We start from the raw sequence: 24,224 nt of genomic DNA, 5'->3' as shown, positions 1-24,224 counted from the left end.
AGAATAGTTCAAGAACTACAGCAGTATTAGGAGTGATGAGCAACAACTGCCCAGCGACAAACAAAAGGCTCATCAAACACAGCATCCCAGCAGCCACTGGCTGATGCCCGAGGAACCAGCATGAGAAGAGGCAAACACGTGGCAGGCCTTCCTTAGAACACACACTCAAACAAGCTGAAGACATAACCCAAACCAGGAGTCTAGTCTAAAGAATGTAGACTAAGAAGGTAACACAAAAAAACCAAAAATATCATTCACTTGGTTTATTTTGTACATCAGGTTTATAAATTACTCCCATTAGGACAAGATCTGCCGTGAAAGTGATCAGAGGAAGAGTACTACGCAGGCTGGTCAGTGAAGTCAAATTTGTTCACAACCCAGCGGTCACAACTGTTCATGGGAGAGAGAGGGACACCACGACCTGTTGCAGAATCTGTATTGGGCATTTCAAGTTCACCTCAAAGCAGGGTCTCAGCGGACGGATGGCTCCAAAACACTCTATCCAGCAATAAATTTCCTACAATAAACACAAAGCAATCATTAAGCAGTGCTTCCTGCAAAGTGCTACAGCAGCCAACACTACAGACAGATTTCAAAAGCCTCCAGGATCCAGGCCAGAAGTTTCTGTTACACAAGCCGATACAGGCACCCCAGAACGCAGGCACGCAGGTCTACAGTCTCTTTGGAATGAATGACAGGCCACCATAGAAACATCCTCTTTCTCTATTCCTGTAGAGGAATATGCTCTTTCCAGATGATTTATGCACAATGACGCATCAAAGCTCTTGTTTCAAAACAGAGAACATACACTGCGGTCTCAGGAACGTATGCATGTTCCTACTACTTGGCTAAGACAATTTTTAAGTAAAGAAAGCCCTTACGAAGTATTTAATTGCCTCTGTGTAACTTGAGAGCTTTTCCACTGACTTGTCCATAAACATCTACGGTCACCCAAGATGCTACAAGTGCAGCTGACTTTCATGAGAAGTTTCTCTCATCCTTTGGTTACACGAAGGATTCATATGATACATATTTTGAAAATGGGGGAAAACACAGTAAGTTGTTTAAACTGCAACAAGTATCTCTGGAAAAAGAGACTTACCAAAGTACTAACGATTTCCTCTGTGACTTCCAGACTCACTGATTTCCCTATAAAATACCCTGTAGCTTGAAAGCAAGTATCTTACTTTCATTTATCAAGATTTAAATGTAACCGTTATTCTGACCAGAAAAAACAAGTATTGAGATGTCTATAGTTTGCTCTGGACCTTCTCCTGTCAGCATCCTTTAACGCAAGGCAAAAATCTTCCTAACTCCCTTAAAGAACCACATTACATTGTGAAACATCCACTGCCTGCAAAATAATCACTTGATATATTAATAAGAATACATTTTTCATCCTTCTGGCACTCTGTGAAGCCCCATTTATCAAAAAAAAAATTTTAAAAAGTCCTGAACAATCAAATTGAGCAGCTCTGTTTTGGACCAACAATACGATTGTGCCCTGGACAAAGAGGACACATCAACTGTCACATCAACACAGTGCTACTACTTAAGCTAAGAGATGCACAAACAAAACTTACCATTAGAGGGAAGCTTAGTCTTCAGTTTTAAACTTGCCACTGATGTAGGGAACATACTGAAGGACCAGCTTCCAGTCTGTGAACCATATTAAACCAGTACCAGCTACACCACCCCATGTAATGAGGGTGGGAGTCCTAGAGAAGAGACACACACATGTGCAGGTAAACAACATTAATTCTCCACTGTGACAGGTCTGGCAAATGCTCATTGCCAAGGTACTTGGGAAAGTCATGTCAATCAAGAAAAAAGCTTGGCAGAAACCTTGAAAGAATCTCCCATCCACGTAAAAGTAATAGTCCCCAGGGCAGTCAAGATATTTTACAGGAAAGGTTGATATGCTTTTATTTAAAAAGGGCACTAGCAAATTAAGAAAAGACATACTTATTTGTTTAACTATTCTACTTCTATGGCTCGCGTCTCCTTTATTCTAGCCCGCAGGCTGCTTCATTCTCCCTCACCAACCCTGCAAAGCGGCACCCGCTGGCACAGCGACAAACATTTATAGCTCTGAGACACTTTGAAGACAGCCAGAGCAATCCGGAGGCCAAATCCACCTCTGCCAAACCACCGCCAGGCAGACCCCCCGCCCCAGTCCGCCCCTCTCAGCCCTTCAAACCCAGCCCTGGCGCTGCTCCGCACCCGCGGGGCCGACCCCAGCGGACCTCGTACGGAACAGAGAGCGGCGGAACAAAGGGCAGGGGAACGGAGAGGGCTCGGGAAGCCCCTCAGGCTCCTTAGGTGCGCGGTGGGTGCCGCGGCCGGTCCCGGCGTCCACGGTGAGGGACGCGCGGCCTACTCCGCACCTCTCACCGTGGACGCCGGGACCGGCCGCGGCCCGCCCCACGCCCCCAAGACCCACCGTGAAGGAACCCCGGGGTCGAGCGGACAACCCCGGGCCGGGCCTCACCAGTTCTGAAGAAGCTGGACGTAGCGCGGCCCCACCAACTTGCTCAGCATCCCGCCGCCTGCACCGCCTTCAAAGTCACCCCCACCGCGCATGCGCGGCCGCGCCGCTGCGCCGCAAAGGGCCCCGTGCCTCGCGCATGCGCATTGAACGGGAATGCCCGCGGCGCTGCCTGGGGTCAAGCGGCGTTGTCATGGCAACGCCCGCCCCCCCCCGGTCGTTGTCTCTCGTGGCCCCCACGGCGCCGCGCCCGCCACGCAGCCGCGTCCCCGGTCACGGAGAGGGGATACGAGCCCTGAGGGGATGGGCTGTCCCCACACCGAGCTGGGACTGCTTCTCATCCCCCGTGGTGGAGGAAAGTGGCCCCTTTCCAGGGCAGTTTCCCCAGTGCCCATCAGCGCCTCTGCAAAGTCCCCTCGTCGCTGCCGCTCAGCCTCTCCCAACAGGAGAGGGAGTTTTAAGCCAGATTTTTTTCAGCAGAGGGTCCTAAATCCACCATCAGTTCCACAACATTCCCCAGGCTCTGCTCCAAGCCAGCTCAGCTGCTTGCGTACCTGCAGAAAGTCCTGGGGGACATTGGAGCCCAAAGCACTCAACCGCCCGAGACCTGCGGCCGGCCTGCCGAAGCGTCAGGGCTGCAAACGCTTTCCACGCTCCCCTGCGCAAACCTGTAGTAATGGTGTCGGGCAGCGACGCCAGCAGCCGTCGTCTTCCCTCACACCCTGCGCTGGCTGTCAAGAGCCGAGATTCACAGAGCGGAACCTGCTGCAAAAATCCAGCCCCTGTCTTTTGTCCCCAGGACACAGAACAACTATTTTATCAGCCCTTTGCGTGCTGGACCCCACATCACATTTCATACTGATGGTTCAAGTGTTTCTCTGCCTTGGTGCCAGCAGGGCGACACGGGTTACTGAACCATGCAGACTTTTGGGTTCATTTCTGCGAGCTGTTTCCCCGCTGCCCACGCACCAGCTGGTACCTGAGGAAGTCAGGCGGCAGCTCCGTGGCGCGTGTTCCTGCAGGAAACCGGTGCCTCTGCCACAGCCACCGCGTTACCAAGGGTACGGCGGGGGGAGCGAGCCTGGTGAACAGGCTCCGCACGGGTTTTGCTTTTTTAATGTCTGTTTAGCTCTGTGGAGTCATGCACACACAGGAGAGTCTCAGCTTTCACTTTGCATTGAAAGTTTCCTAGATGCCAAAAAACCCACATTAATAACAAAGGCAGAATAACTCAAAAGGCAATGAAAAACAGCTCAACGTTTATCTTCGGAAAAGCGTTGGGGTTTTGAAGGCAGCTGGGGGGGGGCGGGCAGGTAGTGTATCCTACTGCTTTACTCCAGTCAAGGCAGACAGGAAAAGATCCAGTAATACTACCAATTTCCTGGTTAAAAGAAAACAATGGCAATATTAGCAACTCATCCTTTCAGTATATTTTGCTGTCATCCACAGTTCAAGCACTGTGCAAAGGCATTTGCAGTCTGCTCTGGACACCATGCTGCAACACCATGCTTGCTCGTTCCCTGCAGAAACTCCTTTTAGCTGTTGGGAGAATGTTCACACCGCAGCAGGGACAGCTACACCTCCAAAGTCTGACTCCTGAAGGTGAGCTGCTAACGAAAGTGAGGGCCACTTTCTTCTCTTGGTGACTTCTGTGGCACAGGTGTCATTTTAGATTTGGAAGCAGAAAAGAAAGGGCAGTGAGCCTGGCTGTCCAGAGCTGCCTTAGGGACACCACAGTAAAGCACAAAGCTGTGTTTCAATTAGAACAAGCAATCTGCATCTCTCAGGCCACCAGACCAAGTGAGGATGTCTCTGTTGATGCCTTGCATCAACAAAAATCAATCCCTGTTTAAAGCAATGAGGTGGAGTTTTCTGCTCCAAGAGAGGAGACGACTCTGCGATAGCTTGTCCTTGCTTTAAGGACAGTTCATGGCCATGTCTGGCAGTGCCACCACGACATGACATTTGCCCACAGAATCTGATAGTCTCATCCCATCTCTTGACTCATCTCCAGGGAGAAAATGCTTCTGAGCATTCACCCAGGAATCTCCAGCTCCATATTGGTGGCCACTGCTTGGATCTTGGACAAACTATTTGCTCTCAGCCACTCAGCAGCAACTCCTGTGTACTGCTCCTTGGTCCTGCCCTCACCTGATCTCCCAGCCCAAGCCTGCTCTTGCCACCGGGGCTTGCCAGCTTTACCTTCAGCCTTGTGCATCTCTGAGCATCCATCTTCCAAGCGGCAGCCTTGCTCCCAAGCACACATTTCTCCCTTGCCTGGATCTGGTACAACCTTGGTTTCTTGGTCCTCCACCCTTCCTTGTCCAGATAGGGGTGGGTGGCTCCCCTCCTCACCCTAAGGATGTGCATCACCCCCTGGCCTGGCAGCTCACATCTCAAATTTCTCAATAACCAAGGTGTTTGGTGTCTTTCAACAGTTTGGCTTATGTGGGCCTGCCCGGGCTTTTAGCCAGCTCAAGGGAGAAGAGCAAACAGGCCCAGCACAGGCCCTGGCCACATGGCAATGCAACCCCCAAGGCTGAACTAGCTCTTCTGTGTGAAAGTACACGGGAAACAACCCCTGTGAGGAGGAAGCTAAGGCAAAGAGCATGAGGTGAGGCACATCAGCCCAGACAAGGAGACACAGTATTGAAAGGACTATCATTTGATGCACTCAGTGCAGCTCAGGAAGGACAGTGCACTACCTCAGAGCTTGCTCGCTGCTGAGAGAAGGGCAGCCAGGGCTCAATGAAATTTAATGAAATTTACTGCAATAGCCACTCCCACCGTTCAGTTAATTTGGACTGGTTTTCCTGCTTGGCCCTACGTAGACAAGCCCCAGGCTGGAGCAGCACAGCAGAAACACAGGCAGCAAACCTGAGAACGGAGGGCTGCTTTCAGGCAGCATCTCCTCTTTGGAACCAGGGTCTCGGAGAGGGTCTGTGAGGGCTCAGTGCTCCTGGATGTAGCTGCTGCAAGTCCGTTTTCCCCAAAAGGTAGTCACTAACATGCCGAGCGACCTGGTGGTGGAGGGCTAACCCAACCATTGAAACCACAACAGTTGAGGCTATGACGATTTGGGGAAATACCTGCTGACTGGAGGGGCAACACATCAGGGACCTGCCTGGAGAAGCCTGGAGGATGAGGGCAGGGAGAGCCCGGCTGGGCAGCACAGTGCAGCAGTGGGTTTGAAAATGCTGGGGCTCGGGCTGGGCCCTTGGCAGAGGGTGATGGAGAGAGACCGTATGATTCAGCCCAGCCAGGGCATAGCCTCACCCCACGGATGAGGCTGGGAGGGTGAGAACCTACAAGGCTGGGCTGTCTCCCAGTGCTGGATCCAGCCCATTCTTGCAGGGTTTAAGCCCTCTTAAACACTCTGCCATGTTGTCTCCCTCATTACCACTCTATGCTGGGCTCCTGGTATGGGCTGGGTGCGTTTGACCTCATTTCCAACTTGCATCCTGCCGGTACCGCCCTCACTGGGTGCTCCCCAGGGCAGGGCAGAGGCAAAGAAGCAACAGCCGTGCTCTGACATCCCCTCCTTCTAGCCAGGCAGGGGCTGCATTCCCAACACAAATCTTTCCAGCAATAGAAATGAAGATGAGATCCCTGCCACGTGTAACCTGGGAATAAAACACACGCTGCCCCACGAGAACAGCACCCTGGAAAGGTGGCAGCGGACCCCACCGACCACAGCAGAGCCACAGGAGAAGCTGTGCTGCAACAGGGAGGCCCCAGCACCTACATGTCTGCCCAGGCATTTCCGATGGCTGCTGGGGAATGTGCCCAGATCCCATGGTGATGGGCAGCGCTGGAAACCTTCATTGGAGGCTGCATACAGGCTGCACCACAGTGCTGATTTGGGTGGGTAGGTCCTGTGCCCAGAGCACAGAACAGAGAGTGAGTGGACAGTGTCTGAAAACCTATCTTGTCTTTTCTTTCTTCTTTTTTTTTTTTAGTACAAGGTAAAACCTTTATTACAACTTTTTGTTCATAGGTATACAACATCTGAAAGACAGATATGGGGAAAAAAGGTAATATTGTTATAAAATGTCACATTTATTGCTACATTACTGTTATATACAGGACAGTTCTCAAAATCTACTTTAAAAAGTTAGGATTATTTAAAATTCCAAATAATCCAGCCAGCTGTTTGACACTTGTATAAAATTATTTAAAAAAATGAAAACAATTCATATCTTGAGGCACTCAGAAACACAATTTTATCCCCAATTGTGATTCATTTCAAAGAACAATGCATTTCCCCACCCCCAAATACTTTATTTTTTTTTTTTTTTGCTGGGTTAGGCATATATATATATATATTTACTATATATATAGTTCAAAACTATAATGTGTATCTGATTTAAGAACAAGGATTTCAGCCACTTAAGTACATCTGGATTTACAGGTAGGCAGCATAAACATCAAAAGCAAGGACCATTTTTTTTAAAGGCCAAAAACCAAAACCAAAAACCCAAAACTTTCTACGGGGTTAAAAATAAACGACTTCCGCAGGCATCTCCCATCTGCTCTCCCACCCCCCCTCCTACAAAAATATATAGAAAAGAGCAACCCAGTAATGCTTCGTTTCCCCCACGAGCTGGAGCCCTGCATAGAAAATGGGTCATTTCCTGCAGACCGTGAGGTCCAAGCGTGTGGTTGGGGTCAGCCCTGCTCCGCTTCACCAGGCGCGTCTTTCTCATCTCCCGGCAAATTAACCACCGCTGGCAGGAGGGTGCACAGCTTCCTACGGCTCCTTCCCTCCCCGAGAGGCCCCATGTTACAAGGTTTGCTCAAAAGCTGGTGGGTTTCAAGTGATTTGGGAAGACGTGGCACCGGCAAGGGGAACCGCGGTGTCCCCAGCTCGCTGCTGCAGGAGCTGCTGCGGGGAGCTCCACGGCTCCCCAGGCACAGCCCAGGGATGCAGGGCACAGGGATGCTCTTCGGCAAAGGCCTCGGTACCTGGGACACCCCATTTTGAAGCAAAAACCCCTTTGCCCTCCTGTACTGGTGCCCACAGCTGCACTGTGCCAAGACGTAACACGGCGTGAGTTTTATTCCCTCTCCTTCCAACGTGGTGGGTGCTTGGCTGGACCAGGGTGGGTATTGCAAGACCTGAGGAGCAAGAGGCATACAAAAGCAGAGGAACAGAAATACCGCCATGGAGACCCATGGTAGGGCTGCCTCTTGCCCCGGAGGGCGGGATGCAAGATGGACACAGAAGTTTTGGCAGAAAGGACACCTGCAGCTTGCGCTGCCCTCCTAACCAAAGACCACCTCCATGCTCATCTCACATGGGAGTCCCACAGGCAAAGGCACTGCAGCTGCCAGCTCTCCAGAAGGGGTGAATTGCCCTGAAGATCAAACGCTCTGCACAGAGCACCAGGTCCCCCCACACCTGCCTCAAGGGCAGCGGGGCAGGGAGAGGCAGCCATGCCGCAGGACTGACCTGCAGCATCCACCTCCCAGATCCTCCCACCTCTGCCCCAGCGGACGGGCAGCTAGTGGCATGGCTCTGCCCCACTGCAAAGAAATCCACGGTGGCTGTGCATGAAGGGAAATAGCTCGGAGGTGCTGGCTGGAGAGATTGGGGAGCGCAGGAGGGAGGAAAACACAACTTCAGGCTTGAGGCAGTTGAAGATCGGCCAAGCCAAGCCAGGCATTAATAGAGCAGTCCGTAGAGCCAGGCAGCAGCAAGGTGGGACACAGCTTCTCCATTCAGCGGTACTGGGGGATATGGTGCAAGATGAAGGACGCTGGTAGTGAGCCACCAAGCATTGAGCAGAAGGCACAGGAGGGTGAAGGGTGCACAGAGGAGCCCTGGGACCAGACCTTGCCCCTCCAATTCAGTGCTCGGCTCCTGCAGCGTGAGTTGGGTGTTCCTGCAGTCTCACCCCTCATTTACACCTCCCACCCCCCCAGCTTCAGGGCACAGGTCTTGAAATGCTTTTGGAGCTGCTAGAAATGAAGCCGGACCTTGAGAGCAGGAGGGAGCGGGAACTCGGCAGTAATGGACCAGAGCAGAAAGAATGGGCTGGGATGGGACCTGGAGAGCCCTGGGGGAGAGGAGAGGGGGTTGCATAGGATTTAACAGGGCAAAGACCTTGTGCAAGCTTGTGGTATGGAAAACAGGTCTTGCTATTGCTGGTGTCGAGCAGGAACAGGGGAATCTAACGGCCACGGCTTGCTCCAGGTTAGCCAGCACTGCACCTCCAGGGCTGATGGCTTGTCCTGGCCCAACTCCAGTACTGGCTTTGCTTCACCTGCCCATTCTCAGCTCCTTTCTAAAACCCCAGGTCAGGGGCTTGCTGAAAGTGGAGCTAGCCCAGAGTCGCAAGCACAGCACACAGCCGGGCCTGCAAGAGGACCATGGGCTCCACTGGCACTGAAGATGGCAGCCTCCTCATGGGAGCAAAGCTCAGGGATGCAGGGGATTGGGGGGTGTCAAAAGCCTCCTGTTTCTCAAGGCCACCCTCGCCTGCCGAGGGGGAGGATGCGCTGAATCGCCCAGCAAGGGCCCAGGGCCCAAAGGCTCTGCTGGCTTCAGCAGGTACATGCGTGAGACGCAAAGGACCTTTGAGAGTGGTTTCTGCACTGAACCTGAAATTGCAGACTCCTGGGGAAATCCCAGCCTGATTCTGTCCTTCCTGTTCAATCGCTACTGGGCAGCAAGTGCAAAACCTCTAGGAAACCGGCTCATCACTGACACATGGGCTAGGGGAAAAAGCCATTCACTGAAGTCACAGCTGGGGAGGTTTCACATCACACTTCTGCATTTCTCTGCTGGAGAGGGCAAAAACCCCAATTGCAAAGCAGCCAGACCCTTAGCCCTGGAGTGATGGCACACAGGGAAGGGGCAGCAAGTTGACCCCACCATGTGGGGCTGGCATGGACCTGCTCCCAACAGCCAGATGCGGGATCTTGGGGTGCCCAGCTAACTCGACTGCCCCGATACCTGCAAACCATCTGCCCAGGCACTGCTGATCCCCTTGCTCCCCAGCTGGAGCTCAGTGCAGACAGGAGGGGCACAGACTGGGATTCAGATGTCCCAGGTCCTGTCCCTCCTGCCAACACACCTCTGTAGGATACCAGTGCAAGCTTTAAAAGCAGGGGAGCAGAGAGCCCGAGGAAATGTTGGCAAAGAGCTGGAGCTGAACTCAAGCCAGGCAGTTGCTTGGCTGTGAGTAGGTCTGACTGGCAGGTCACAGGCAGGGGAGTGACTGCCAAACCAGGGGTTAGCTGGAATTTTGCTCCCCGGGGTGTGCTGGCAGCGGCTGCGGGGTTGCGAGCAGGAGCAGGCAGACTGCCACTGCCTCCCGTTGATGCCGAGTGCCGTCGGTACGAGACCATAAAGGTGCAGTCTCTGGGAGGCTGCAGCTGTTTTGCTCTGGGGCGAAAGCAGGTGAAGAGGGAGAAAGAACAAAAATCTGCAATTTTTACTGTTAATAAACTGGATTCCAGACACTCCCCAGCACCTGGTGGCATGCGCAGCTCTCAGGCAGGATGTGCAGGTAGGCAGGGGGCTGCTTGAGGGGGAGGAAAGAGGAGATCCCTTGGGCTAGGGACCCACGGACTGCACCCCAGTGGCTGGCCCTGCCACACAAGAAGTGTCCCATTGCAGCTGTATGCCTGAGACCCCAGTTCTCCTGTTTGACGGTGATACAGCTCAGCTACTGCAGCCTGGGAAAAGAGAAACTAGGAAATGCACACAGGGGAAGGCAGCCTCTCCCGATTCCCTATCTGACAAAGGAAGCTTTGTGGGGGCTGTGTGGCCCCCCACGATGAGGTGCATGCAGCCCAGGAGAACCCATGCATGCAAGGCTGAGAGAGGAAGCAGAAAACTGAATGCCACCCTGCAGCATGTCACCCATCCATGACACCTCTCTTTGCAGGACCACTGGCACGAGGGACGTGCAGACAGGCAGAGAAGCAAGTTTGGGGAGAAAAGTGATCTGTAAGATCGCACAGTTGAATGCCGGCAGAGCTGTGGGCTGGGGAGGGTGCAGACCCTGGCCCTCTTTGACCATGACACCTAAAGACGAGACTTCATTGCAACAGGCCGCTATTTCAGGGCTAGCCTGGTGGTATTTTGGGCACAGCACTTGACAGTGCTCATTTTTAGAAAAGCCACTTTCCCTGGCAGGTTACAGGCACCACGTTCACAGTGAGCCAAACACACTGGCAAGCCAAAGTAATTTTTCCTTGCTGCACTCCACAATTGCTCCCTATGCACCTGGAAAGCAGAGATGCCACTGAGGCTGCACTGGGCTGATGCAGGCAGCAAGCGCGACAGCACACAAAGCACCCTGTGCCATCCAGGCAGCTCCCAGGCACAGCACTACCAGCCCCTGACACTGTGCTTTCCTGCTGGAGGAACCAAGATCTCCTCCAGACCCTGGCACCAGGGGTTTATGCTCGACGACCTTCATCCAAGCCTTGCCAAGGAAGTTAGCTGGTTTTGCTGTCTCGAAAACAGCATCTAAACCACCTCAATGCAGGTGAAAAGCTCCACCTCTGTTGCAATGCCTGGTAGTTTGGGGATGATGGGAAAGGCTCTGTCTCATCAGGAGTCCCCACTGGCCTGCAGAGCATCAGTCAGGACTTGGAGGGGATGAAGGAGTTCAGCAAAATTTTGAACAAATCACAAATCTTCTCAAATTTCCAATTTTGTTGAGTTTCTGGATTTTTCTTGACTACAGTCTCTTTTCTTTAAATCCAGTTGTACATGACTGCCACCTCAAATTCTTGTTGCAAAATCAAAGTGTTGGGGAAGCACTTTTTAATTTTTTTGTACGGTTTCAAGCTTGCCAGGGCTGGGACATTGCTCCATCCCTCCCCGGTCCTGGGGCAGTGGCACTGAGCCAGCAAAAACCCTGAGCAGTGAGTGCCCTGCCAGCCCCAGCACTGTCCTGCTGATGAGGCAGAAACGCTTGTGGGATGAAGCAGCCTCTTACAGGCTACAGAAATCAGCCGATGAGTCCCCAATTCCTACCCCAGAGCACGAATCGCGGTTGTCTGAGCATTTGGACCCGGCTGGGGGGTTACGGAGGGGCACTGGCCCCTCCCTGCATGTTTTACCATCTCCAAACTGAACTCGCTCCAGCATCTGAAGCACAACCCAACTCGGCAGGATGCTTCAGGAAGACACGGCTTTTGCTGCAAGGGAGCTGCTCCACAGGGGCAAGGCTGTCACACATGGAGGAAAACCTCATCTGTCTCACGCTGCCCAGTGCTTAAGCAGGCAGAAGAACCCAAGGGAGGGAAGACTGTCGTAACCTGACGAGCTAATTATGCTGAAACATCTGTTGACACAGGCCAGAAGAACGTGTATTCCTGGGCTGCAGGGACCACAGCCGCTGGCCTTTCCTGGCCTTCCCAGGGACAGCGCTGGAGGCTGCTGTGGTCTCAGGTCTCACCATACAGAAGCAATGGTGGAAGCAGTGGGCTGTGGGCAGGGAAAGTCAGGAGCACCCAAAAGCCTCAGAGCTATGGTTAGACCTTGCAGAGTCCCAGGGCAGTACCAGTGCCAGGGGCAGCAGGGGAAGATGGTCCCATACTGCTCCGGCACTTTTAAGTGGCTCCTCTCTGAGATGCTACAGGGGCTGAGCCCATGGTACGTGGGTGTAGGTGAGAGAGAAGCAACGTCCTGAGCATTTCCAGCAGGCTTTGCTGGAGCACAAAGCATAGCTATGAGCACAGAGGAGCACCAGGAGGTTATGCCAAAGCCTGGGTTTGCTGGGAAGTACCACAGGACCTAATCCTGTTCGCCAGTCCTTCCTTTTCCCTGTGCCAAAGCAATACATCTTCCCCAGAAGCACAGGCCAGAGAAGCAGAGGGGAGACATGGACCCTGCTGCCAGGGGTCCTACTGTACTCGCTGTCCCCATGTCCCCTCCAGGCCAGCACCCATGCCCTGTGAACTAACCTGCCTGACTGGGCTCTGCCAGGCAGATCTAGGCAGCAGCTGGCCCCAGTCCGAGAGCATTACAGACACTGCTGAGATGGGATTTAACATCGCACTGGAGAACTGACCCTGTCTGCCTGCAGAGCTGGGAAGAACCGGGCACAAAATGTTTCAGAAGGGGAAGGAGAGGGAAGAAACAAGAATAAATTCCCAGTGGACGCTTTTCCGTTGCCAGCTCCAGCACAGCTGCTGCAGCTCAGCACTGCCGAGCAGCTCTTCATTTGCTCCCGCACCTCCGGGGCACCCTGCCACACGGTGGGGCTGCTGCGGGTCTTCCTCCTCCTGAGCACACCGGAGCGGTCTGGAGTGACACTGGGGAGCCCTCGGAGCGAAGGAATCATTGGCCCAGCTTGGCTGCTGAAGCATCTCATGCAGAATGGGTGCTTGCTGCTCCCTTTCTTTCCAGCACAGAGAGAGGAGCCCACATGCAAGTGACAGAAGCTACTTTGCATCCCCATGGCAAGCTGGGCGGCATGCCGAGCTGAGTTTGCCTCCAAGGATGCTTTGGAGATATGACAGCGGGTGAAGGCAGGGTGTGAAACCACCCCTCTCCCCAAAGCCTGCAGTGTTTTGCACTTCCAATGCTGGTGGCTCCAGTGTGGGGAGAAGCTGCGTGGAGACGGGGATCTTGCTGCCAGTCGCAGCTTGCCGAGGGCTGGAGTGAGCGCACATGCCGGGTAGCTGCCCCACTCCCTGCCACCTTGGGCTCCGCTGCCTGCCACCAGCGTCTGCGGGTCCATCTGCTGCAAGGTCACTGGGCACGGAGTCCCGGTGCTGCCTTTGCTCTGTCCACCTCTTCCCAGTCCTCCAGCTTTGTTCAGTTCGCCTTTGTTCAGCACTGCCCCTGGAAGCGCCTCTGACAGCGGGCGTTTGCTCAGATGTGTGGGCAAGAGGTGCTTTCGTCCACCCTGGGCTTTCCTCTTGCATCCGTGTTGCTTCTTTGCTTACCTTGAAAGCGCCCTAGTCCCTTGGTTCTCTTCCACCCCCCAAAACCTGCTCTCTCCTGGCAGCTCGTCCTCCCCATCACGACGCTCCGGGACAGCCGTGGGGCACCTCCTCTCCCAGACAGGACTGCAGCCTCCGGGATCCTCCAGGAGTAAAGCAAATCTTGCAGAGACCCTCGATGGACCTCGGTCAGCTCCCGGGAGGAACGGGAGCACCGCTGAGGGATACTGCTGCAACTTGCTTTGCTGTTTAACTTCCTTTTCCCAAATCAGAAGTGGCCAAAGCAAAGAGATGGTGAATTCAGCACATGAGTTTGTTTTTTTATAATGGAAGGTACAAGCCAGGCGAGGAAGAACATCCCCTCGCTGTGGCTACATTCGCTTTTAGTGGCTTTCAGAGCCGAATCTGAGAATTCCTCTCTTTATATCCAGTCTCTCTTAATACAATTTTAATATTCTGGTTGATCCTAAAGATGCAACGTTAACTATAGAAACAGCAGCAGAAAAGCGTGGGGTACAAGACATTTTTTTTTATACAAAAAAAAATTCTTTTCGTTGCTTACAAAACATATGCAAAAGAAGCTAAAAAAACCAAAAGGCATTGCTATTTGTTCTACATAAAAAATCTCATAACTAATGTTCTTTTTTTTTAAAAAAGAAATATCAAGCTTAGGCACAATTTTGCTGCTGGCTGCTTGTGAACAAGCCAAGAGAACACGCCACCCCCTCCTAACTGAGTGATATGTATTGACTGTTCTGCACTTTATACTTAAGGCAATTTTTTTGTTTTCGTTTTGTTTTTGACAAAGTGTTTTTTCCACCCCTTACGTCATGCTAGGATCCGTCCACGTGTGTCAGTATTAGCAGTACTAAAGTTTATGGTTCGAGAAGGTTGCAGGTCACACCAAGGGTTTTCTTCCTACAGATCTCTGTATCCAGAGGAACAAAAAGATCTACAAATAAAAAAAACAAAAGCCTCAAGTGAGAGAAACCCAAATGAGAATAAAACACTGCTCCTTGCGTGGGGGGGCCGCAAGCCCCCCTACCGCAGCCTCGTCTCCACAGGAGAAGTCAGCCCCAAGGGCTCGATGTGGCTGCAGTGGAGCTGAGACATGAGCTCGCTATTCTGCCTAGACACCGCCTTTGCCTTTTTTTTTCAGGGCGGTCCCAGGCACCCACCGGTGCAGGGGACGTCGGGGGACCACGGCCCCCCCATGCGCTCTGGGGTACGTGGGTGCTACGGGCTGAGGCATTGCAGCCCTGCACAGGGGAGCCTCGCTGACGGGGTCAGCCTCCAATCCGCCGCTCCTGGATCTGCTCAACCCCTCACTGACATCCCTGCACCATTTGGCCAAACAGGCTCAGCTACTCCTGGCCAAGCACAGGGTTCCCTTAAAAATGGGGACTGCCCAGCAGAGCCTGCGCCTGCCGCGGTCTCACTGGGGAAATTTCACCTTCTGTGTCTTTCTTGGCATTTCTGGGACCTGCTCATTCCCTCCCATGGGGCCACCAGGCAAAGGAGTTGCTGGTTTCCAGTAGCCAACTGGGGCAGGGCTGGGAGGTGCAGAGCAGAGCTGAGCTTGCTTGGGGTGGTGAGAGCACCAAAATCGTCCGTCCCGGCTACGGGGCTGCACCTCTCCTGCAGGGCAGAGGCTTTGGGAGTCCATGGAGGATCAAACAACATGCATGTGCAAGTCATTTACTTAAGGTAAAATTAAGAAGGACATTGGCTGGTGCCGAACGCGTGGGGGCTGAGCAGCCAAAGCAAAGCAGTGTGCGTCGGCCACGGATTGGACCCGCAGCGGGGTGCTGGGATCACGGGGCGGGGGACGATACCTTTACATGTGTCCGACAGGGTTGTGACCATCTCCTAGACCAGGATGTGAAGCCGAAAGTGTCATCTGGGGATCTCCTACTACTCCGGACACTTTCTCCTCTTCCCGACGCTTCAAGCAGGCTGCTTTAGGGTTCAGATTGCGCTCTATGCCAAAAACAGCAAGGGAAGGAGGGAAGCAACCTCAGTTTGGGCAAACAGCATCACGCACGGCAGCAGCATCCGAAAGAGAGAGCAAGGACAGAGTCCCAGGACAGACACGCGGGACCATGCGAGGAAACAACCTCAGTGCAAGCTGCTCTTTGCCTGCCGCTCCTTGCAGTGGCTGCAGTAACTTGGCCGGACCCCTGCTAGAGCAAAACCCCATGCCCAGCTGAAACACCATGCCAATTTAAACATGTGCTTGCTTACAGAAAACCCCAAGTGCTTCAGCCAGCTCTGAGAGTTGAGGACTGAGTTTTCCAAAGCTGCTTAATGGGATCCAGGTGCCAAATTCCCACTAAGCATGAGGGGAGATGGACAGAGTGGCCTCAAATCCACCCCGGGCCGGGGCTTTGGAAATCTCAGCCTGCCGCATGGTGCACCCGAGAGTGCTGCTGGCGATGCAAACACACAACCTCGCACCGAAAGCAGGAGTCACAACAGAGATGCACGCGTACGCAGAGACGTGGGGGGAGAGAAAGGCCCCGAAAGGCACCTGCCAGCTGTTACCATACCTCGTACTTGCTGCTCCAGGCCCAGAATGACCTGCACCGCTTGCTGTAGGATGATCAGTTTGGTCTGTGCTTTGTCCGTTTTTAAGTGCATCTGACACATGCGTCCCAGTTCTTTAAAGGCCTCGTTAATGTCCCGTACACGCACCCTTTCCCTGGCGTTATTGGCCATTCTCCTCTCCCGGTCCCTCAGATCTTTGTCCTCCAGTGACAAGGCCTCGTCTGTACTGCTGGGTTCATAGCACCACAGGGATTAGTCAGGGGGGTGGTACCAAGGGGGGGGCTATATGTTGCCGTGCTGGTAGTGCTTCTGGTGTCCACTGGAAATGGCTCAAACAGCCTCACTTTGCAAAGCCAATTCGTCTCGGGCGCTTCCTGGAGCGGCCCGGGCTATTCGGGCTGCACGCTGCCTCTGCGAGCCACGGGAAGGTGCTGCCAGCACGGGGCTGGGCTCCCACGGGGCTGGAGGGTGCTGCCGGGTGCGAGGGCGGGCAGTGGATGCAGTATCGACAGCGACACCTTCTCCCCTCTGCAAAATTTTGCCCTCCTGTTCGTTTTCGGCTGAAAACTAGAAGTTCAAGGGGGGGGAGTCTCAGCCAAAAGCATCAGGTTCATCCCTCAAGGAAAGACTTTTTGGCAGAAAGCAAATCCCTCTTTGTAAGATTTCCTTCAAAAATTCCATCTGCAGCAAAATCCTACCAGTGAAGGCGTTCTGGGCAGCCGTGCCACAGCAGCGCGATGCAGCCTGGCCCGGCACCCTCTTACGGGTGGGGGACAGCACTGGGGGCAGGAGCCGAGTGCCCCGGCTGCTGCTGAGGGTCGGTCTTGGATGCAGACACTGAATCCAGGTCTTTCAACACAGCCAAAATCACTCTGGAAGGGGGTGATTTTCTTTTCCAGGCACGGTCAGGAGCTTTGGGAGAGCCTCCACCGCTGGCAGCACCCCAGGGGTGCCCAAAACAGGCAGGGACAGGGGGGAAGGCAGAGTCGTGCTGGCAGCATCTTAAACTGTGGCCTCACCTGCAGCCCGTCCCCTCCAAACCCCCAATTTACTGTACAGACGACCTTCTCCCCCAGAGCAAAAATTCTTGCAGGAAAGACACCTATCTGAAGAGGGTCCTTGGGTGAGACCTGGCACTGGAAGGACTGTGGCCTTTGGCTCCAGGGTAGCCACGTGGGGATAAGCCTTCACCAAAGACGGGCCGCAGAGTCAGAGCCTTCCTGGGTGCGCTGCGGGGTCTGGAGAGCCTCCAGATGTGCCCGACCGTGTGGAGGGGGAGCAACGGCTCTGCAGGCAAGCGTTTGCCTGTGTGGGACAGAGGGTTGCCCGCTGTCCCTGCCTGCATCCTCTCCTTGCTGCCTTGTCCCTGCCTGTGTCCCCTCCTCACTGCCTCGGTGCCCCAGCTGACGCTGCCACCTTCTCTCCAGCACGCCCAGGATGGCCGGGGGGAGTGGAGCCACCAGCTACCCCAGCACCCAAGCCCACCCGTGGCAAGAACCCAGCTTGTTCCTCCAAGCACACACCGGCAGCCGCGGTTCCTGGCTGTTGGCTCTCCCCAGCAGGGAAACAGCTCCAGCAGCGCCTTGCATGCCACAGCCGGGCAGGACGGAGCCGTCTCCCCGCCACCGGCAAGTGCTGCTGGCAGTTCGCACCACTCTGCGGGGTCCTCTGGGTTATAAGGACGTGCGGTGCCTTGGCTGCCTTGTGCTCCGCTCAAAGGGGGCACTGACCTCCCTGCCTGGCCCCCCGCAATGCCCCCCAATCTTCTCCTTTCCCTTCCTGCCTCGTTAGCTGCTAATGGCAGCAGGAGGACCGTGGCAGCCCTGGCTGGGCATGTGGGGACCCGACGGCCCCGCTTCCACGGCAGCACTGCAGGAGGGGATGTGGAGGTTGGCTTCTCTTCTGCAACGCAGCCCAAAGGCCAAACCCACCAGAGAAGGGACATCCTAGCTGCCTGCGCTAACGCCTGCTGACAGCAGCACGCGGGGCTCGGCTCGCTTCCCCAGCTGCGTCCAAGAAGGGTTTAAAAAGGGACAAGCGTGGGAGACCAAAGTGAACACGGTGCCAACTCTGTCTAGCCCCTGCCCCCACCGCCCCTCGGCTCCTGCCTCGATCCGCAAGCAGCAAGTACAAGGTAGAGAGTGGGACCACCGAGAGGTCACGGCTGGGGACTGTCTGTAGGAGATCAGAAAGAACAGAACCAAAAAATAGGAACTCAAAATAAAAAAATAAAAAGGAAGGGGAAATTAAAAAAAGAGACAGGAAAAAATATACGTGTTATGAAAGGCAAAAAATTACAAACTGAAGAGAGGTACAAAGGACTCCAACATCAATGCAACAGCAGAGGCCAGCAGAGAGGAGCACAGCCAGGCACAAACCACCGATGCGTGTTACAACAGCCTCTGCAGAGAGAAAGGGGGTTAACCTGCCATGGCACCCTGCGCATCAGGGCCGGGGAGCGGGAGCATGCACTGCGGGATGCAGGAACAAAGCAGCAAAGTCCTCCAGAGCGGGAAGCCAAGCCCTCCGCTTCCCCTCCCACCGGGACACGGCACCCAGGGCAAGCACGGGTGGCCAAGATGGGCGCACACGCACGTGGGAAGGGAGGGAAGGGAGCGAACGGAGCGAGCGTGCCCTGACAAGGGCGAGAGCCTGCAGCTCCAGACTCTGCTAGGGATGCGCAGGGCTCCCAGCTTGTGTCAGAGACCAGTTTGTACAGGCAGTGAGGGCTGCTCAACCCTGGGCTCAGCATCTCCATCCCACTGCCCCTCGCACGGCTCCAGCGATCTCCAGGGGTTTGCCGGGTGCCCGCAATCCCAGGGGTGCAGTGGTGGGGATAGGAGCACAGAGCCCCGTGCCAGGCGGGCAGGGAGGACAGGGCATCGCTCATTGCTGCTGCGGCTGCAGGCAGAGATGGGCTCTGTGCTTGGAGCAGCCCTTGGAGAGACGTCAGATCTGGGCCACCTCTGGGAGATTTGCTGGTTTTTTGGTTTTTTTTTCATTTTGCTGGCCAAGCAGCTGAGCAAAACACCTGGCTGCGGGAAAGCAAGGACGGCGCAGGTGCCCCCTCAGGGACCAGCATGCAGCACACGCAGTGGCAGTGGGGAACAAAAGAGAGAACAGCAGGGATGCAAAAAAGGGGGAAAAAAAAAAAGAAAAAAAAAAAAAGGACATCAACAGCCTTGGGAACCCAAGGCCACAAGGGAGAGAGACAGTGCGAGGCACCACAGCACATGTCACAGGAGACAGACAGACAGACAGCCCCGTGCCGATCAGATACGTAAAATATCACCACTCCGGGACCCTCACTGACCTCTAACTTGTTGCTCCAGGTTCAGTATGACTGATACGGCCTGGTGTAGGATTAGCAGTTTGGTCTGCGGTTTTTCGCTGTTTAGGTGGAGTTGGCACATGCGTCCGAGCTCTTTAAAGGCCTCGTTGATGTCACGGACCCGCAGGCGCTCACGGGCATTATTGGCGACCCTCCTTTCTCTCTCTCTCTCGGCTTTTTGCTCTGGGGGAAGAAGATCGTCCTCCTCATCCTCATCTTGACTAATGGTTTAAAATAAGAACGAGACAGGGACATTCCTCGTGTGCACTCTCAGCACTGGTCAACTCACAGAAAAGAAACACACGTCGAGGCACCGAGACGCCAAGCCCCACGCGTGGCCCCGTGAGCTGGAGCGCTGCGCCCCGCGTGCCCCCGCTGGGACGTGCCGGCCCAGTGCCCTGCGCTCAGACACAGGGACACACAGTGACTTTGGAGAGAAGCAATTAGGGGTCTTCTTCTGCCTCTTTTGTTTGTTTGTTTTGTTTTTAAACAACAAAGAAAGAAACCACAACAATGCGATTAAGGCCTGAGCTTGTTGCCAGGAGGTGCAGGGTGGCCCGGAGAAGGTGTGGGGGTCAACACTGGTGTCCCAAGCTGGCTTTTTGGGAAGACACAGCCCTCTGCCTCCAGGGCAGGAGGTGGCTGCAGTCCGGCAAGAGCAGAGCTGGCGCTGCCCCTCCGGGCAGCATCACCCTGGCGAGGTCTCCAAGCCGATGGTGAGGTTGCAGCACGTTGGAAGGACTCTACCTGATCCGCTGCCACATATCTGGCTGGATGTGACAGAGGATACAGGAGCCCAAAGCAGACAGCGGAGGCAACCCGAAGCAGGGAGGAGGTCAAAACCTTCCCCACCCCTGGCCGAGGGGAACCGAGCACTCGGTCCTTTCTGCGCACAGCCACAAGCAACGCCCCGAGCGACCACGCAGGCGGGTGCAGCTCTTGTGGATAAGGCGCAAGCCCTCTGCTTTATGAGCATGAGGAAGCCCTGTGGCCACGGGGATGGGAGCCAGCAGGAGAGGGTGGCAGGGATCCTTCCCCGGCACGGCCCAAAGCGGCCAGCCACGGGGAAGCAGCGGGAGCCCAGGCTGTGCCACTTCTGTGTGAAGACACACAAGGCTCCCGCAGCGGACAGGGGCTGGCGGGTCTGCACCGCAGGACGACCCCCGGCCTCACCAGGCTGAGCCCAGCGGCCGGTGGGTCACTGCGGCCGTACCCCAGCCCAAATGCCCCCAGCCTGGTTACAGAGTAAGTGAAGGGAGAGACCTGTTCAAAGAGCACCTTGTTCTGTTCCGGGAGGGTTTCAGCTCCTTCTTCTCCTCTTCTGAGTTATCTGCCACCGACGTGTTCTCTTCATCCTCCTTCTCTTCCCTCTTTATTTCGCTGGTTCCCGAGGAGACACTGCTTCGCCCCAGCCCCCCTGACAAGCCTGCTGAGGAAGCAGAGCCACACATGGAGGTTGGAGGGGCCTGACCCACAACAGAGGGCTGGGGGGGTCCCCAGGCCCTGCTCCTGCTGCGCTGCATCGCCAGCATGCGGCATCCCAGACGCATCCTGCATTGCCAGTCCGCAGCAAGAGGAGCTGGAGGGGTGCTGACTCTGCCCTGCCACCACTCCCCCGTTCTTCTCTCCCCACCTCCCAGCCCCTCCAGAATCAGAGCCCAACCTCCCCCAGTAGAGCAGGGCCCAGGGGCTCTATGCACCCACAGCTGGCAGGAGGGACAGGAACATGTAGGTCAAACCTCTGGAAAAGGCTCAAGTAGAAACTGCCCTGCGGCTGCTGCTAGGAAGCACTGGACTTGCAAGAGCACCCATCTTCCCCAAGGCTGCTGCTGCACAGGGCTGGACCTAACGGGTGACCCCGATCACCCCCACGGCAGGCGAGCCTCAAGCGTGCACGCGTGCAGAGCTGCCTTACCGCTGTACGTGTCTTGCTGCCTGTTGAGGTCAGGGAGTGAGCTGGGCTGTGACGGAAGTGTGACATGGTTGTGGAGCATGCTGGGGTTGCTGGACAACCCGTCTTCGGGGTGACCTCCTCCCACCTACAGCAGAATAAGCAGAGCAAGCCTTGAGGGGGGGAAGTGTCACGGCCAGTGGGCATGGGCATAGTCACCCCGAGCACAGCCGTGGGGCTCGGCAGACCAGGCTGAGGCACAACCGTGTGCCCTCCTCGCACACTCCCACCACCCAGAGCGCAGGCATGCAGGAGGGAAGAGCCAACCTGCTCCAGCACCAGCTCTCCTCCGGGCACCGTGGCGGGGGCACTGCAGAAAGCAGCTCCGTGCCCTGCACATCAGCTGGACCAAGCAGAAAGCCCCCATCAGTGCTGTCTCCCCCCGCTGTGGAAAAGCCTCTCTCTGCCTGGATGCGAGGCTGGCACACTGGAGAGGACACCCTGCCTGGGCTGCACGTGTCCTGTCTCCATCAAGCACCAACATCTCTGCCACCTCCTCAGTGCCACCAGAGCAAGGGACATCCCAGCAGCACGAACTTCGCTCTGAAGGGCCTGGACGCAAAGGGTGAGAGTCAGGCAGCCTTTCTGAGCCTGCACTATGCCGGCCAGGGACCGGCAGGACAGAGCCAGCCCTGCTGCAAACACTCTTGTTTCTGCAGCTGGCAGCAGTTTGCAACAGAGGACACACATGTGATTCATCGCTTAGTAGTAGAGTCTGGGGAGCTTGGAAGGGAAGCCCATCTAGTTCTCTAGAGAGACTGGAGACATGTTACTGTTTGCTGGAGCAGGCAACCAGCTCTGCCAAAAACGTGCTCCCGTGGTCACCAGCCTCTGGACAAGGGGGGACTCTGGTGACCCAGCAGGGGACCCCAGCATCCACATGCTCAGGGCACCCAGGACCTGTTGTGCTCCCTGGAGCCTGAATGAGCCATCACACATCAGCGCTGCCCACATGCATGGAAGGACGCGGTATCTGCCTGAATAATTCGGAGCAGAGAAGTCCTGGTGATATATGTACCTGCTCTCTATACCCGCAGTCCCGCCCTGCACCAGATCCCTCTCATCCTTCTCCCTGCATCCCCCAGGGACAGCTTGAAGCTGTTTTGAGGGATTTGCTTCCATGTTGCAGGGGAAGAAGAACTTTCACCACCTCTGCCTGCCTCGAGAAGGGGCATGAGTGAACTGCATGTGGGGTTTGTGCCCGAGAGCCACCACTGTGCTGAGCACGGATTCAACACCCTCTGCACGAACAGGGCAAGCCACTGCCCTTCTGTGCACATCGCCTGTTCAAAGCTGTCAACAGCTGACCCAAGCTGGACCACACTGAGCTATCCTCACACCAAAGGCAATGTCAATGTCCCTCTGGATGGCAGGGGACCCCGTGACATGGGTCCCTGGTGTGTCCCCGCCAGCTGCCACGATGCTTCCACACTTACCAGACTTGGGTGCCTGTTCCCCAGGGACATGACCGAGGCAGGGAAGGCCTGGCCCAGGCTGCCCACGGTGGCACTGTGGGCCGGCGCCGAGCCCAGGAGCCCATGCATGTCCCCGTGGTTGCTCGGCATGGCAGCTGTCTGGCCCACGGCGTGATTCCTCAGCACGTGGATGGCTTCATCCAACCTGTCTTCCATTTTGTTTTGCTTGAAGAACAGGACAGAGAAATATGTCCGTGTTAATGTGTGTGAAGCCAGCAGCCCACTGCAGCTCTCTATGCTAAAGAATAGCTGGCGGCCGTGCACTCAGCTACCACAAGGCAGGTATGGGGAGAAATAACCCTCTGATCCAGTCAGTGCTGTCTCCTAAAGGCACAAGGGGTCACACAAGCGGAACTGCTCAGGAAAGGGAGGCAGAAACCAGCCAGAAATCTGTTCGGCTGGGCCAGACCCACAGGGATGTACATGGGCCATAAACAGGGCGAGGGTGCAAAGCTGCGCCTCTGCCCGCAAGGCTTTGGGCTCAGGGAAGCAGCGCCCAACTCTGCTCAGCTGCTTCCAACCAAAATGTCCATCTACCGACTAACCGTCTTCCTTCAGGCCCCAGATGTTCAGGCGACAGGACTTTACCCAAAAGTCCTTTACCGTTAGGCGCACAAGGGACGGAAGAGAAAAGAAGGCAGATCTTTCGGCGACACTTACTAAAGTGTGGAGGCTCCCTTCGTAGCTGGGAGATAAGGCACCCTGTCCGCTCGCTCGAGACCACTGGGATGTGCCTGCAAACAAACGGGGAGAGCTTGGGACCGGGCATGGCTGCCACTAGATGGGGCTGGAAGCTGGGCCACCACGCTGTGCATGGGCCACCATGGCACCGCACGGCACTGTGGGCTCGCCTCTGCTCTGCCTCAGCAGGAAACTGAGCTCAGGCCTTCAGACCTCGAGAGGTTTTTAAATTTATATCATCTCAGTGAGCTGGCAGCCAGCACACACGCTGTGCTCGCTCCCAGCCCACGGCAGCGGCAGGCTGGTGGGTGTAGGTTGCTCCGCACCCCGGGCGCCGAGGAGCCTCGGTGCCAGCTCTGCTGGGCAGAAACGAGACCTCTCTCGCCGGACGGGAGCAAAGACGGGCTTTCATCGGGCACTGAAAAGGGTTTTTAACTAGTTGGCTGCTTCCCAGTTCCCACTGCGCTCCTCCCACGGGAGACAAAACCAGGGGCAAACTCTCCCAGTCCCTCCAAGATGGGAGGCTCAGACACAGGGTCTGTCTGAAGGGCAGGACTGACACTTTAACTCAAGCACGTGGTGGTGCTACCATGTGGGCCAGGCTCACACCTCCGGCAAAGCCGCCTGCTAAAACTCCTATGCAGAGGCAAAGCCAGGCACAGGCAGAGCCATCGTCCTCACACATGTGGCGTTCACCGCACCCGGGCACTGCTCGACTCCAAATGGGGGAAAAGCTACAACCAATTAAAGCAGACAGACATGCAACTTCACAGGAGACATTTAGAAAGTATCTTCAAGTTTGCTTGTCCTTCCTCTTCACTCTCCTGCTTTTAAAAATAA

At 55.3% G+C, this 24,224-nt stretch overlaps 2 protein-coding genes across 2 annotated transcripts in view; both read right to left on the bottom strand.

Annotated features, from left to right (window-relative positions):
• Positions 1–248: 248 nt before the first annotated feature.
• Positions 249–2,610, bottom strand: LOC128148460 (cytochrome b-c1 complex subunit 10). The gene is made up of 3 exons (XM_052802304.1): positions 2,492–2,610; positions 1,584–1,718; positions 249–517 (listed from the first exon to the last, which is right to left on the bottom strand). The coding sequence occupies exons 1-2, from the start codon at positions 2,581–2,583 to the stop codon at positions 1,598–1,600; spliced, it is 213 nt and encodes a 70-aa protein (XP_052658264.1). The 5' UTR covers positions 2,584–2,610; the 3' UTR covers positions 249–517; positions 1,584–1,597.
• A 3,916-nt stretch (positions 2,611–6,526) lies between these two features.
• The window catches only part of TCF3 (transcription factor 3), an 81,881-nt gene continuing 64,183 nt past the window's right edge, over positions 6,527–24,224 (bottom strand). Inside the window, 7 exon segments of the mRNA XM_052802484.1 lie at positions 6,527–14,351; positions 15,235–15,379; positions 15,949–16,175; positions 20,556–20,706; positions 21,193–21,316; positions 22,665–22,868; positions 23,364–23,437. Of these exon segments, the coding sequence (XP_052658444.1) occupies positions 15,237–15,379; positions 15,949–16,175; positions 20,556–20,706; positions 21,193–21,316; positions 22,665–22,868; positions 23,364–23,437 (923 nt within the window). The 3' untranslated portion in view covers positions 6,527–14,351; positions 15,235–15,236.

Source organism: Harpia harpyja, chromosome 11, assembly GCF_026419915.1.
Source record: "Harpia harpyja isolate bHarHar1 chromosome 11, bHarHar1 primary haplotype, whole genome shotgun sequence".
Classification (NCBI taxonomy): Eukaryota; Metazoa; Chordata; class Aves; order Accipitriformes; family Accipitridae; genus Harpia; species Harpia harpyja.
The sequence above is the reverse complement of the archived record's forward strand: the minus strand, read 5'-3'. Positions and strand labels throughout refer to the sequence as shown.

What these genes read in the sequence shown, in the direction of transcription:
- LOC128148460 (XM_052802304.1), bottom strand. Translation starts at nt 2,583, where the DNA reads ATGCGCGGTGGGGGTGACTTTGAAGGCGGTGCAGGCGGCGGGATGCTG. An exon ending in GTCCAGCTTCTTCAGAACTG is followed by an intron (nt 1,719 to 2,491) that starts GTGAGGCCCGGC and finishes TCTCTTCTCTAG; the next exon opens with GACTCCCACCCTCATTACAT.